This window comes from Rhinolophus sinicus, linkage group LG02 (assembly GCF_036562045.2).
Source record: "Rhinolophus sinicus isolate RSC01 linkage group LG02, ASM3656204v1, whole genome shotgun sequence".
In the NCBI taxonomy this organism is placed as follows: Eukaryota; Metazoa; Chordata; class Mammalia; order Chiroptera; family Rhinolophidae; genus Rhinolophus; species Rhinolophus sinicus.
Window position 1 is genome coordinate 147,746,013 of NC_133752.1, and position 15,479 is coordinate 147,761,491.

The window sequence follows — 15,479 nt, forward strand, 5'->3', positions numbered from 1 at the left end:
TAAGTAAGATTCATTTCATAAGGCCGTTGAGTGGATTAAAAGGACATTCTCACAAAGCTTTTAGCATGCTGTCTGGCACAGAACGAGCGCTTAGGAAACACGCGCAGTATTTGTGGGTACGCAGCAACCTTCTCCGCCTGCCCCGCCCAGCGCAGGAGCCATTCGTTGACTGCCCAGTCAGCGCCCACGCTGCCCAGCGCGGCGTCCGCGCCGCCATGCAGCCGCCTTCCACCCTCCCGACAACCGGTTTACCAGACCCGGCCCCGCTCAAGGTACCCGGTTCACCGGGCCGCGCCCGACCCTCCCTGCGCCCTCTGACTGGCTCTTGCAGGTGACTGTCATCGTAGGCCTCTTCGGATTGGTCAGCAGTGTTGGTGAGGGGGCGGGCCTCTGGGAGCGAAGGAAGGGCGGGGACCCGGATGTGTGTGGTGGCGGCGGCCGAAGAGCTAGAGGGCGAGCTGAGAGGCCTATGGATGAGGAGGACGCGGCGGCCCCGGTAGGCGGGGATCGGGGGCGGGGTCCCGGAGGTCTCGGGTCTCCTCAGAGTTTGAGGCGGGAAGCCGGGGTCCTGCCCTGGGGCTCGGCGATCATGGGCGGGGCCTTGTGCTCCGGACTCGGGGCTTACCCCCCTCTAGACCCTCAGCCCGGTGCCGGGCCTGGGGAGACTGTGCGTAGTCACACTGACGGGCAGGCCCCCTTGCTCTCGGGTCTCGTCTGAGTGACCAGGCCGTGCCCGGAGTAGAGGCGGGGCCCGGTGCGGCCGCTGCTTGCCGGTGCCATAGCTTTGGGGTTCTGGGCAAGCAGATGCTCCTAGGTCTGAGGCGCCAGCATCTACCTCGGGTCGGCAGTCCTCCGACTCCCCCGCAGGTGCCTGTCCTTCTAGGCCACGTGGTGGCTTCTAGCTACTAAACAAGGGTCCAATACTCTCAGTGGGATTGAAGTCAGCCCAGCTAAGGTTTACTAAGCACCTACTGTGTTCAAGGCGCTGTCAGGCCTTGATGGAAGCCCTGTATCAGAGTTTGTGGGATGGGAAGAGAAAAGGACCTCACCTTTTCCTCACTTTTGGCTCCCAGGAAAAAGTCATTCATTCATTCATTCATTTATTCATTCATATGTTAGCACAGTTGGTTTAAATACAGGGATCATCCTATCCCTTTCCAACTTCACTGCTACCATCTTAGTGGATGCCATCTCTCATCTCACCTGGTGCAACAGCCTAATTGTTTGCCACTCTCGCTCTGCTTATGATCAGTGCTCCAGCCACTAGTCTGAATGATCTATAAGACCTGATAAACCTTAAGATCATATCATTTCCTTGCTTAAAACCCTCCAAAGCTTTCCCATCACACTTGGAATAAAATGCAAGCTCGTCACTATGGTCTAGGGTCTTGCCTTCGTCTCACCCTCTTGTATATTGTCTCGTAATCCCTGCACACCAGCCACCTGAGCCTTTCTATTTCTCTACCATGCCAGCTCCCCTCTACCCCAGGACCTGTGTCCTGGCTGTCCCCTGTTCTTGGAGTGCTCTTTTGGGGCTTGTCACATGCCTGGCTCCTTCTCATCTCAATTCAAATGTCCCCTCCTCAGAGAGAACTTCGTTAAATAGAATTCACCCCATATTCTTTATCAATCACCTCACTCTGCTTTTTCCTCCACTGTCTAACATTCTCATGTCTGTTTACTGTCTGCCATGCCTCCTTACGTTAGACTGGAAGCCCTATTAGAACAAGAATCCCATCCATCTTTTTTACAGTGTGTCGCTAGCACCTAGAACAGTGCGCATAGTAGGAGCTCAATAAATGCTGAATGAAAGGATGGGGATCGTTGAGGTCAATCTAGGCACTTGGCTTCAAGTTCAGTGCCTTCCCCACATTCTGGATCAAATAGGCTGAGGTGCTTTGCTCGGGGCCCTGCTTCCTCGTCAATCCCCTTCTCCCCACCTGCAGGTTTGTTCTCATGAACAAGATGGATGACCTCAACTTGCACTACCGGTTTCTGAATTGGCGCCGGCGGATCCGGGAGATTCGGGAGGTTCGGGCTTTCCGGTATCAGGAGAGGTTCAAGCACATTCTTGTAGATGGAGACACTTTGAGGTGAGTTTAGGGGAGTTTTTCTGCATTTTCCTTCCTGTGCCAGACCTTAGAGATGAAAAAGGGCTTTTTCAGAGGGAGAGGACTGTCTACACTACACTGGGAGGGGAATGCTATTGAACTTGAAGTCCTTTCTGAGTGGAGCAGTATGTGCTGCTTCCCCCTGCCCTCCCTCTGCCTGTGTCTCTGGGTCACTATCCTTGTCCACAGTGGAAGCAATCGCGTGAGAGACAGGAGGCTGCTGGGGTCTCAGGAGTTGCCCAGGTGCCTTGTTGAAAGGACCCCAGTGGCTCTGTGGGCTGTTTGGCTCCCCTTCTGCCTAGGTCTCATGGGTTGCCTTAGATGAAGAGTGGCAATTTCAAAGGCAGTGGATTTCTTGTTTGGGGAAGGCCAGTTATGTAGTGCATCCTGCCCTCCACCTTCCAACCCTTCAGTTTGTACATTTGTGTTTATTTTGTCTCTCTTTTCTGGCTTGAACCCCTTCCCTGACTCCTTCAGAGCCTTACTTTCTCACAAAGTTGTCACTGAAGGTGGGAAAGAAGTAGTTCTATTTAGCCTGGAGACAAGAAAGCTGAGGAGTGGGGACTGAGTAACTCTTCCAGTATCCGAAGGGCTTTGGGACAGAGGATAGAGACCAGCCATTCTGCAGCTCCGCCGAGGGCAGAGCCAAAGGAGAAGGGCTGAAGCTGCAGCACGAGGGATTGAGGTTAGAAAGGGGTGTGAGACCCTCTAATAGGCAACTAAGGGAGGCTCTGCTTTCTTTTCCCCCTGGAAATGAAGAAGCCAGGCTTGCGTTGGTCTGGTGTGGGTTGGACCTTGACTGGAGGCAGCAGAAGGAGTGGGTGACCTCAAGTGCCATCTTGTTATGGTGTCTGCACAGAGGTCCTGCAGTGTGGCCTAGTGGGTTCTCCTCTCGGCTGGCCTTTGCAGGGTGGGGGTTGGGAATGTTGAAGCCCTCCACACAACTCCTGGGCTAAGCTGCTAATGGATTTCCCCACTCGTTCTTCCTTCAGTTACCATGGAAACTCCGGTGAAGTTGGCTGCTATGTGGCTTCTCGACCCTTGACCAAGGACAGCAATTATTTTGAGGTGGGCAGAGCAGGGGGTGAGATCCAGGGAGCTTTTTCACTAGATTCACGATCTGGGCCTTTTAATTTTCCATCAGGGCTGTCCTGTTGGCGGGGAAAAGGGTGCAGGATGGCATGGTTCCTATGTTGAAAATAGGTGCCCTGGAGTCCTAGCACCCTGTCCCTTCTGCTAAGTAGACTTTGACCCATATGCCAGATTTTGACCCATGTCCTTTCTCACCCCCTCAACCAAGGATCTACTTCATCTCCTATCTCTTTCCATCCATTGGAAATTATTTTTTCGGTAATCATGGTAAAGTAGGCCCTCGCTCTCCTAGTTCTCCCTCTTGAGTGTCCTCTGTCCTTTCTCTGATTCCCATGTCTGTTGTCTCAGCCTGCTTTGATGTCTGACTCCCCTTCCCTGCCCCCCTAGCAGTTCCTATTTCCCATCCCTGCTAACTGCCCTGCTGTCTTCCCTCCAGGTGTCTATTGTGGACAGTGGGGTCCGCGGCACCATTGCTGTGGGGCTGGTCCCTCAGTACTACAGCTTGGATCACCAGCCCGGCTGGTTGCCTGACTCTGTCGCCTACCATGCTGATGATGGCAAGTGAGTTGTCTCCTGGGGATCCTGACCCCCTTCCTGTGGATTTAGGACTCTTAGACATAACAGACTGCCTCAGGATAGCTTTTGACGTCCCTTCACCTATCTTGGGGTATTTTCATAGACTTTTCGGATCAGGACAGAAAGGTGGCCTGACGGCTACACTGGGAGACTTGCAGACTTAGAGGGAAGGGTGGTACTCGGGCCAGGACATAGGTAAGATGCTGCCGCAGAGTGGGAATGGCAAGATGAAGCCTCAGTATCGGCCCTGGGGAGAAGTTTGGGGGCGCAGCTTGGGTCCTGTGTCTGTGCTGCTCTGTCCATAGGCTGTACAATGGCCGAGCTAAGGGCCGCCAGTTTGGGTCCAAGTGCAACTCTGGAGACCGGATTGGCTGTGGCATTGAGCCTGTGTCCTTTGATGTGCAGACTGCTCAGATCTTCTTCACCAAAAATGGGAAGCGGGTAAGTGGTAATCCCAAGTGGGACTTAAGCAGCTTGAAGCTGTTTAAGCATTTGGGAGTGGTAGGAGTCTGCTGGTTGGGCTTAGTTCCCATCTCCTTTAGTCCACGGGCTTCGTCCTTATCTCCTTTGGTCCAGCGTCAGGTTCTCCTGAAGTCTCCTGTGTGTAGAAGACATTTCCCTTGCCCAGGGGAAACTGGGACGTTACCTAGATGACTGATGCAGAGGGCAGTTAGTGTGGTGGAGGATGGCCAGAAATTGCGGGGGACAAAATTGGGTGATTTGGGGGAGGGCTTTGAGCAGGAAAAAAAGAGATTATGGCCTGGCTGCATATGCTGTATGCTGGAGGTACTCTTTGGGTTTTCCACTTGAATGCTTTTGAGGATATGTCCTTCCTGTGTTTCATTTTCCTTGTTTCACTTCTCTTTCCCTCTTCAGAGAGAGACTAATAGTGATGAAGAGATGGGATAAGAGCACATAGCAGAGAGAGCCCCCCAGTTTCTTTCTTTTCCTACCCAGCTCCATCTCCCACCCTGGGAAAATTGCTTCCTCAGGCCTTGGCTGAGATGTCCTGCTCCCTCAGCATCTAGGCCTCAGCACTTTCCTGCTCCAATGCACACTCACTCGTACAAAAAGTATTTGGCAGCAAGTTGAGAGACTTGTGTTTGCCTTCTAGCTATGTGGATACCTTGCTTGGCCATGAGTACTTAGCAGTTTTTTAAATTTTTCTGTACCTCCATTTTTCTGTCTGTCAGTGTGTGTGATAATTATTTGTTGCATCATCTCAAAAGTACTATTATGAGAATTAGAGGAGTTCTAGAAAAGTGAGCCAGAGGCAGCTCCTTCCCTCCTTACACTGCAGGTGGGCTCCACCATCATGCCCATGTCCCCGGACGGGCTGTTCCCAGCAGTGGGCATGCACTCCCTGGGTGAGGAGGTGCGGCTGCACCTCAACGCGGAGCTGGGCCGGGAGGACGACAGTGTCATGATGGTGGACAGTTACGAGGATGAATGGGGCCGCCTCCATGATGTCAGAGTCTGTGGAACCGTAAGTAAGAGTCGGGGGCAGTAGGGGGTTGGATGGGGAGGGCCGGGCAGCACACCTGCGGGCCACGTAAGTATGTCTGAATTACTTAGAATTGGGGGTGAAGACAATTCTGTGCCTTTTGTTGGGTTTTGGGAAATGGTAATTTTAGCAGGGTAGCCTGGGACCTTGACATGATTCTGTGAGTCCAGATCTGTTTTCCCTTTTGTGTTGATTCTCTTCCCTTCTTCATTTGAGAGCTTTACTCTCAGAACAAGCAGTAGTTCTCCTTTTCTTTCTTTGCTTCCTTCAGCACCTGCTGCCCTTTGCTGCCCTGCACACCTGACTTTGAGAGGTTGGGGCTGATTGGGAGGCAGGACGCCTGGATTCCCCTTTGGGCTTAATCTCGACTCAGGCTTCCCATTCACCATGCAGTGGGGCACGTGTGGTCACAAATTCCATTCATGTGGGGGAAGACTCTTTGAGATCTTTTTTAATCGAGTGTCAATGTCAATCTCTTCTGTCTTCCCCCCACATTTTATAGAGGAGGAGAATAGAGGCACATGAAGATTCAGTGAGAAACGTTGACGCTCAAAGCTTGCTTTTTTATACATCTTATTGTCATACCTGCTTTAGTGTTTCCCTTGAGAGAGGGAAATTCTTCATATCTACCCTCTACACCTCGTGCTGGATTGGGAGTGAATGGATGCTGAGTCGGGTCTGGCCTGACCTCCAGTGGGCTGCTCAGGCCTCCCACTTTGAATTGTCCCTCTGCTGCCCTCTTGCACCCGGCTCAACCTTTTCTCCACCCTCTGGCCTTCTCACCCCAACCCAGGCTGTTTTCAACTCAGCCTTTGATAGCAAACAGAAGCAGTGGGGGGTGGGAGTGGATTATGAGCAAGGCCCCCCTTCTGGAGTTCAAGGTGAGTCCAACTCAAGGTGTGCCCCCTTGCTGCTTCTGACACTGCACCCCCTTCTGACACTGGGGCCCAAGGACTACAGTGGCTATGAGCCAGGAGGCCTCCCATGCCCACTCCTTGACCCTCATCTCTTCCCTTTCCACCATCATTTTGACAACATCTACAGAGTTGAACTTGGGACTGAGCCAGGGCGATGTTCCAGCTCTCATCCCTGACCTCTCCTCAGCAGTGTTTTCCTGGCATCCTTCCGTGCCTGGACCTGTCCCCACTCTGCTCCCAGCTCCTCCCAGGCAATCTTTTCTAATTGATGCAGAATCCTGTAGACATTTATAAATAGCCTTCCTTCCTCTCTGCCTTCCCCCTAATGCCCTCAGGCCGCGTGTTGAATACTTTTTTCTTTCTTAGACATAACCCGTTGAGTTTGGCTCTTCTCTCAGACCCTCACCCCAGCTTGTGACAGCTGGCAGGGTGGGCACACGACTCCCTGAGCACTTGCTCCTCTGGGGCAGACTTGGGCATGTGCCCCCTGAGGGACATACGCCTCTCTTCTAGTCTCAACTACCCCACCTTTCAAATGATAGTGACTCACGCCATTTCTTCCATCCCTTTGGTCCCCCCTCCCTACGTGTCTCTCGGCCTCCTCCATTTTGTCCCTCTGACCGTGCACTGTACTCCTGATCCAGCGATCAGACTGTGTCAGCCTGAAGGAGCCTGGGAGAGGTCATTTGGGCCAGGCCTGTGCCTCTGAGTTCTATGCTTAGCACAGCTCTTGATCCTCTTTGTCCTTCCTGGTTTTTCCATTCCTCTCTGTGGGGAGCCCTCACCTGGGACCTCAGACTCCTGCTGTTGTTGAAACCTATTTCTCCCGCCCTGAGCCTGAGCGATGTTCCCAGGAGAGCAACTTTCAGAACCACAAGGGTGGGGAGAGGCTTCGGGGCATCCAGTCCAGGGTTTGTCAGTGCGATGGCTGTGATGGGCAGGATGTTTAGCATCTCAGCTCCCAGACACAGGATGCTAGTGTCCCCGCCCCCAGTCATTGTGACAGCCGCACATTCCTAAACATCCTCTTGTTGTGCTGTTGATGAAAACACAGCCCCAGAGGAAAGTGAAGAGACTTGTTAAAATGTCAAAAAGTGAATTACCGTGTTTCCCCGAGAATAAGACCGGGTCTTACATTAATTTTTGCTCCAAAAGACGCATTAGGACCTATTTTCAGGGGATGTCTTATTTTTTCATGTACAACAATCTACATTTATTCAAATACAGTCATGTCATCTTCTGGAACATTGTCATAACATACTACTAAATGTGTCCATCTGGCTGACGATCTTAACTGGAGCTTTATTTTCAGGGTAGGTCTTATTTTCGGGGAAACACGGTAGTAGCAAAACTAAGCCCATACTCATTCTTTGCCCCCTCCCCCTCTGTCTAATGTGTGCTGTTACCTTCTACCCAAGCCTGCTCTCCCGTAGCCGGTCATCTCCCCTCCTCCTGTCCCCTTCTCCTAAGATGAATCCGGACTTCTTGGGCTTCAATTCCCACTTCCCTGGGATTCTCCTGTCTAATTTCTTCAGCCAGAGTCCTTCCAGGTGAGTTTATTTGGCTGCCTTGGAATTCTTTTACTCCTAGCCCTTTCTCTCAGTTCTAGAGTCTCAATTATCCTCTCTTCTCCCTTCTTACTGGTTCCTTCCATAAAGAAGAGCACATTCAATTCCTGACCTCTTCTTTTCTCTCCAACATTTCATTATAAAAAATTTCAAACATAAAATTGGAAAGAACAGTACAGTGAGCACCCATATACCCACTACCTAGATTGAACAGTTGTTAATTTTCAGTCAGGTTTGTTTAATCTTTCTTGAGTGGAATTCTTCTCCTGTTTCCTGTGGCCTCAGTTTCCCCTCCTAAAGAGTCCCCCCCTCCCAGAGCTCTGAGGGTGGTGAAGCATTGCTGCTGCATTGCTCAAGGATGGGGTGTCCCGTCTCAAGCCTTGCAAAGTGAGGTAATGAGTGGAGGGTGGGGGACAGCCGGTAAAGCTAAGAGATTAGACTCCTTCTGTCTTTGTTTCCTTTTCATAGCTCCTCTGACATCTCCTTAGTGACCAGGCAACAGCTTTGGTATACAAACGGGGGTGACTGAGGCCTCACCCTCCCAGGGGTCCTTCATGGACCCAACCCAGGAGGAGACCGTGTTGGGGCCTGAGCCCACGGTGGGAGGCATGCTCTTCATTCTTATTGCAGCTGCTTCTAGGCCCTCAGGGCACTGAGCCCTCCCTTGCTCCTGTCAAGAGGGATTAGGGTCTTTGCTGGTGAGAGAGACGAGGGAGGGCGGATCCCAGCAGGAGAGCAGAGGCTGAGAAGGTGCTACCGGTACTGGGAGGGGGTGGGGTACAGTAGGAGCTCTGCACTCTGGTCTGCCGCCTCCTCTCTGTGGCCTGGAGTCTACCTGTTTGGCCTCGCAAGGCTTTGGTTGTGTGTGGAAGGAGGCCTGGGACGCAGGGGGCTTGAGAGCCTCAAGGAGAGGGTTACTCTCCCCCCACCAAAGATGTAGAGGAACATTCCTGCTGACTGGGCATTGTTTTCAGAGAAACACGCGAGGAGGACAGTTGGTCAGTTGGGGTAGAGTCATCCGGGCAGTGGTCCTCTGTCCTGGGGAGACTGTGCTCAGTTCTGGGAGCCGAGGACCCATTCTCGTGGGAGGCAAAGGCTAAGATGAAAGATCATTTCTTTCTTTGTGACTGGCCCTTCCAGTCTATTATAGCTTTGGGGTGACTTAATGTTTAGGCAGCACTAATATGTTGGCATGTTCCAGTATAACCTCTATTTACTGGTTTAGGGAAAGGCAGAAATGTGGGTGTCAGACTCTGTGCTAAGCACTTGACACTCACTTCACTTAGTCTTCTCACCTATTTTTGGAGATGCAGGTAGTAGTATCCCGATTTTACTAATGAAGAAACTGAGGCTTAAAGAAGTGCAAGTCACTTGCTCGGGGGTTAGTGGCTAGTAAGTAATTGGAGTGAAGGTTTGAACTCAGGTCTGTTTGATTCTCTTTCAAACTAAGAGGAGTCTGAGGCACAGATTAAGGGACCAGCATCAAGCTTCTAGCAACTAGACCCAAGGGGCTAAACCTTCCATCTCCTCTAGGTTCCTGGCAGTCCTAGTCTGAGGGGGGAGGAGTGGACTCAAGCAAGGACCTCAGAGAGGCCAAACTTCCTTCTACCCCACCCTTCTAGGTGCTCTGAGAAGGCTCTAGAGGGCTTGAGGGGACTTTGCCCATGAGCAGGAGAGTGGATCCAAGAGGTCCGATGAATTAGGGTGGCTGCCACCCTGGGAGGTGGGTGATTCCTCTCTTGCAGAGGGCAGATTGTGCAGGGATCTAGTCTTGCAGGCCGTCAGCAGTCTGTCTGAACTGCTCTACAGAGAGGGGAGTGGGTTTTAGAGTCCCGTGTTAGTGTTTCATTTTCCTCGCCCTTTAGCTTAAGGAAGTATCCCCAGCCTATCCATAGACAAAACTTCAGCTCTGCCTCTTCAGGGCCAAGGCAGAGGGCGCGGTAGGACGGGTTTTCCCAAGGATCAGGCTCTGGATCTACTACTGTCTCTTGGCTCTGCAAGTGGAGAGCACTATGTTTCCTACACCGAGGCCAGCTGGATGGAGTGGGTCAAGGGCAGCTGTGGGATCCCCCACCCAGTTCTGCAATGCTGGGTGGGGAGGGTGGGCTGGGGGCTGCTCGGACTGGGTGGAGTGGACGCTCATTCATGTGCAGCGAGCCGCACCCCTCCCCGCTTGTGGGAAGATGCATTGGAGGAACCCAGACTGAGCAGAGAACAGGCAGAGGACCATAAACAGAACTCAAAAAGTAGGGGCCTTAATTAGTGCCCAGACATTCAGAAGGTGATGCAGGGGACTGCTTGCTGATGAAAGCAAGCAGTGTGTACACTGGAGCAGCCTGGGCTAGGAGTGTAAGTAGGAAAGAGCCAGTGTAACCCAGGATGGGTGAGGCTCTAGCTGTAGGACAGAGCAGAGCCAGCCTGGCTGTGGAGTTAGATGGTCTCCATACATCTCTGGCTTTCCCCCTGACCACCACCCCCACCTCTACCTCCAGTTCTCTTTGGTGAGGAGGGGAGGATGGACTGGAGGTGGCAGGGCTTTGGGGATCCAGAGCTGAGAAGTGGACGAAGTTCCTTTGTTTCCTCTCTCAAGGAGGTGGTGAGGACACAGCCCTGTCTCTGCTGAAGACACAGGCTTGCTTCCATGCTAGTGCGGGCGAGCATAATTCCTTTCCTGTTCAGGCAGGAGCTCTTTGAGGAGTGAGAGGCCTGCATCCCAGGGCTTGCCAGGGATAAGTGGAGAAGGTCCCCAGGGAGTACGTTTTCTTCAGTGCTGGAGGGGTGGGAAGGTAGAAGAAAGTCTTGAGGGGCAGTTTGGCTCATTAAAAAGGGATTAAGGAATCCCAGGTGATGCTGAGGGTGGGGGAAAGAGGGAAGGGGGTGAGTCATAGGCCCACTGTTACCATGACAACTGATAAATAGATCCTCCTAGATTGGGGGTTGCCGCCCCATCATGCCCAGGCAGGACCACTGTGGGACTGAAGAGCCCCAAGAGCCCATCAGTCATCTCCCCTCTCCTCCCACCTCCACACCTCTGCTCCAGGTTGAAAGAGCCAGAGAGGCTGGGAACAGGGAAGCCTGTCTTCCCGGCTTCGTGCTGCCTGCTCCCCTCCCTCACGTTAAATGAAGGAGTAGAGCTGGCCTGTCTGGGGTCCCTGACTCCCCTCGGCACCTCCCTGACCCCAGCTCTGAACAGCTCTGTTCAAAGCCAAGTAAAACAAAGACCTGAGAAATTATGTCAGTCCCATCCCAGGCCAAATTGGCTTTTGAACTTGTCTCCCTTCCCCCAAACATCTCGAGTTGGCACCTAACCTGTCCCCATGAGGCCCCCTGAGAAAGTCGTCTGGTTTCTCCTCAGCCTAGTCTTCCCTTCTCCTGTTCTCTGTGTTTAGGGGCCCTGGACGGCCCTTTCCCAGCAGGGTTATTCAGGGAAGTGATGACACAGCCTAGAGACCCCGAGTGTGGTTCCCAGCTGTCGTGCAGGGGACCCTCCTCGCTGCACCATTTGTCACGCAGGAGACCCTGCTCGCTGCGCCATTTGTCACGTGGGGTGTCATGCGGGGTCTCTGCTCCTGCTCCCTGCACAAGAACACAGGTGTTGTGCGGGGCAGCCTGCAGGGTCTCAGCTCCCGCTCCCCGCTTAAGAACATAGGACACGGTGAGGCCAAAGGGGAACACCCACAGAGCCATAGGTAGGGGAGTCATACTACTATATTCTCGCTGGCGGCTGGGTTGGAGACACAGGAAGCAGGAGCCACACTATTCGCAACCCTCACTGCACCGCTTGCAGCTCAGCCACCATCTTCTTCCCAGCCCCCATTTTGCTGCTAGCGTAGCCACGGCAGTTATATTAGTGGCCAATGGCTCACTGGTTACAGCTGACGGCCAACTAGCCACAGCTGACGGCCATCCAATCACAGTTGATGGCCATTTACTACCTGAGCCAACACCTTTCTATGTGAGGCTGAGAGCCTGGAAACTGCTTTCAGGGGCTCTGTCCCCACACCAGCACTTTGCCATCTGGTTGTGGTGCTGGCTCTCCCTGTCGCCCAAAGCAAGGAGAAGGGCTTTGGCTCAGCAGGCAGGTGGGAGCAGCATTCAGCAAAGGGCTCAGCCCTCTTGCTTACGCTACCACCTTCGCTCCCCCCCCCACCCCAGTTCTCCAAAGGCTGCCAAGAACATTGAGGCCACACTGTATACCTCTAGGACCATTTCCCTTTGCGCCGGGGTGTTTTGTGAGCCACAGGAAAGTGGTCCCTGGGCTGCCTTGGGCCCAGGTTTCCAGGGCAGGTCTCAGCCCTCCTCCTGCTCCCCTGCGCTCTCCCCACAGCTGCTGGAGTACTTGGGCAAGGGCAAGAGCATCGTTGACGTGGGGCTGGCTCAGGCCCGGCACCCACTCAGCACCCGCAGCCACTACTTCGAGGTGGAGATTGTGGACCCTGGAGAGAAATGCTACATCGCCTTGGGGCTGGCCCGGAAGGTGGGCACCAGTGCTGCTTTTTGCCTGTGGAGCTGCTCAGCCCAGGGGCTGTTGGGATGGGGCTGGGAGCTCTTGGGAAAATCCAGGGGCCAGGCTGCAGAGGGAGGGTCTTAACCTGAGGCAGAACACGGCTGTGTGTGTCTGCTGTGTAAGGGTGCAGACCCCCGTGGCCTAGGAGCTGAGAGAGTGTTGCGACTGCACCACACACTGAGCTCTGGACGTGGGCTTGGGGTCAGCCTGCGGCCCCGGCTGGGAAAGCCCAGAGCCCTTCTCACCTTCTCTGCTGCCCCTGCAATCTCAAGTACCTGAAGGAGAGGAGGCTGCAGGGGTGGGGAGCAGCCGTGCGGGTTGTGGCCTGTGTCAGAAGATCAGAGGTGCAGACACTCTCTCCCGGTCTGCTTTGTGTGTGGTACCATAGAGTTTCACTTTTCTTCTTGATGCAGGATTATCCCAAGAACAGGCACCCTGGCTGGAGCAGAGGGTCTGTAGCTTATCATGCAGGTGAGCAGGGGCTGCCCTGGGGAAGCGGGGGTTGTAGAGGACGTAGGGGTACAGGGACATCCGTTTCCGACCCCTCACAAGTGGCTTCCCTCCAGCATCTGGCTGGAGAGACTTTCCCCTGCTGCCATCTACTTGCCTCCCCAAGCTTCTAGTGCTTTCTCCTTATCTGTGTTTTCCCTGCCAGCCCTAAAAGCCAGGGGAGCAGAGCAGGGACGGGTTCTGGGCCCTAACTGGACATTCCAGGCCTCTGAGTTGGTGCCTCTGTGCCCTTCCTGCAGATTCTCCTTTTCTTTTTCGGTCGGCTTCATTTCCTTTGGGGTTTCTTTAGAAAGGACCAGCCATGAGTCGCTGGTCCCAGCTCTCCCTCCACTCCCCAAACCCTTTCCCCTCTCTAACCAGCTACCTCCTTAGCCCGAGGAATGGACAGACTTTGTGTTTTTTTTAGAAAAAATCTTGTGCTCTCTTCCCCCTCTGTCTTTGTTTCACCTCATCTCCCTTCCTTCGGGCCAGAGAGGGAGGTAGGGAAGTGTCAGCTTTAAGCCTGGGCTGCTCTGGGGAGCGTCAGCCGCCCTTCACTGTGTGTCCTCCCCTCTCTCCAACAGATGATGGGAAGATCTTCCATGGCAGTGGCGTGGGGGACCCCTTTGGGCCACGTTGTTACAAAGGGGACATTATGGGCTGTGGAATCATGTTCCCCCGGGACTACATTCTGGACAGTGAGGGTGAGTGGGGTGTGGGTGGCCAGCCAGGCTGGTCGGGTAAAGGGTGGAGGCAGAACCACAGGAGCTCAGGTTGCCGGGCCTTCTAGGTGACAGTGATGACAGCTGTGACACAGTGATCCTGTCCCCAACTGCTCGAGCTGTCCGGAATGTCCGGAATGTCATGTACCTGCACCAGGAAGGGGAAGAGGAAGAGGAGGAAGAGGAAGACGAAGAAGATGGGGAAGAGATAGAGCAGGAGCATGAGGGCAAGAAGGTGGTGGTGAGTGTGGAGGGTTTGGGGTTGGACCAGGGTTCTTGGGCCCGGGCGAGGACTTGTGTGAGTGGGAATAGGAAGTGGGGCCGGGGAGGGAAGAGGCGGAGGGCTGGGGATGCGGTGGGCGCGGTCCTGTTCTGAGGTGACGAGCGCTGAGCTGCAGAGACTGGTTTCCAGCCTCAGCACGCCCTCTCGTGGTAACTTCGTGCATCGCCCCAAGTCTCTGCAAGTGATGCTGGGAGTTGGGACTGAGTGGTGTTCAAGTGTGCGGAGCTCCAGCATCCTCAGAGCAGAGGCCAGAGCCGCCTGCTCCACTCTTCTCCCCGCCTCCATCCCCAGGTTTTCTTCACTCGGAACGGCAAGATCATCGGGAAGAAGGATGCTGTTGTGCCCTCTGGGGGCTTCTTTCCCACCATCGGAATGCTGAGCTGTGGGGAGAAAGTCAAAGTGGACCTGCACCCCTTGAGTGGCTAGGGACCTCTCCCATACACCTGCCCCTTTACAGGACCCTTCCTCCCCCTTTACAGGACCAGGTACCCAGTTTATGACTTCCCTGAAGATTTGTTTACCTGGCAGGCCCCAGGGGTGGATAGTCACTCTGCCCCAACCAGATCTGGCCCCTGCCAAGCCCTTCTGTGCCGGTGCCACCCCTATGACCAATCCTGAGCCTGAGTCCCTGGTTGGACAGGAATAGGCCCAGGCCAAAGAATGATGTTGTTCTATCAGTGGGTCCCACTTGCTTGGGTCGGTGGGCTCCACATCCCCCTTCGCCACTGGCCCTGTGAGTGGAGAGGAGCGAGCGCCCTGTCTCAGCTGCTATTTGGGCCTGAGGGTTTATAGAGGGCGGAGCAGAGACGGCCTCTGCCTTGCTCACCACAGTATTTCTTGCATTTTCTCTGTTTTGTTCCGTCCTCATAGTGTAAACCAGTTGCTGCTGTCATCCCCCCTGGCTGGGCTAGGGGGCTGTCTTAGGCCCTCTCTTTACTTCCATTGACTGCTGTCCCTAAAAAACTGTTCTAGGGTCTCTGTTCTTTCTCCTGAGAGCTGGCTTTCTCCCTCACCACCTGCTCAGGCACCCTAGTTCCACAAAGAATCTGAGTCTCCGGCTCCCCAGGCGGGACACACATAAGTGAGTGCCCACTGTGTGTTTAATGGCGTGAGAGAGGGGCTGTCAGGTGCGGGGGGGGGGGGGGCCCTTTGCTTCTATCTCGCCTTTGCCATTCTTCGCCTACCCATGGCACCCTTGTCCCTCGTTTCCTGGGATGCAGGCTGAGACTCCAGAGCGTGTCTCTCCTGCTGTGGAGGGGGCAAGATCCCAGAGCCCTCCCTGTGTCCCAGAGGGCAGCTCGGCCCCTCACTCCCCTTCCTCCCTCCCCCCACCCCCAGCTTACTGCCTGTGCCAGTTGCCTGTTTTGCTTCAGTGTTTGATTCTAGCACTTACCTGTCTTCCCCCAGCAAGCCCTCCTGTCTCCTACCCCTTTGACCCCTGACCCCTCCCCATACAGTGACTTCTCCTGGGAGGAAGAGGGAGCAGGAGCTGTTGGCCTTGGTTTGCACAGAGCGCGTAGGGCTTTGGGGAAAGGGGGAGCTGTCGTGCTGCTGGGGCCTCCCCCTTGGGCGCTCCCTTCAGGCCCTGCACCATGATGTTTGAAATGTATGTACAGACAGATGTTTATACCGCCAATAAAGATGGAGTTTCCGTATTTATCAGCACAGCCGAGACATGGGAGTCCTTTGCCAGTACGTAGGGCTGGGGAC

The 15,479-nt window shown here is 54.1% G+C and overlaps 1 protein-coding gene across 5 annotated transcripts; it reads left to right on the plus strand.

Annotated features, from left to right (window-relative positions):
* The first annotated feature begins 360 nt into the window (after positions 1 to 360).
* On the plus strand, positions 361 to 15,434 carry SPRYD3 (SPRY domain containing 3). Of its 5 annotated transcripts, XR_012493960.1 has the most exons (13): positions 361 to 496; positions 1,947 to 2,093; positions 3,104 to 3,179; positions 3,640 to 3,764; positions 4,085 to 4,220; positions 5,080 to 5,265; positions 12,096 to 12,245; positions 12,689 to 12,746; positions 13,349 to 13,468; positions 13,555 to 13,727; positions 14,061 to 14,254; positions 14,742 to 14,850; positions 15,227 to 15,434. XR_012493960.1 is itself a non-coding variant. In XM_019724491.2 (11 exons), the coding sequence occupies exons 1-11, from the start codon at positions 420 to 422 to the stop codon at positions 14,193 to 14,195; spliced, it is 1,383 nt and encodes a 460-aa protein (XP_019580050.1). In that variant the 5' UTR covers positions 361 to 419; the 3' UTR covers positions 14,196 to 15,434. The 5 variants fall into 5 exon arrangements, 2 of the variants coding, with proteins under 2 accessions (XP_019580050.1, XP_019580051.1); XR_012493959.1 differs by having other exon boundaries at positions 14,061 to 14,850; XR_002136739.2 differs by having other exon boundaries at positions 14,742 to 15,434.
* The last annotated feature ends 45 nt before the right edge of the window (positions 15,435 to 15,479 follow it).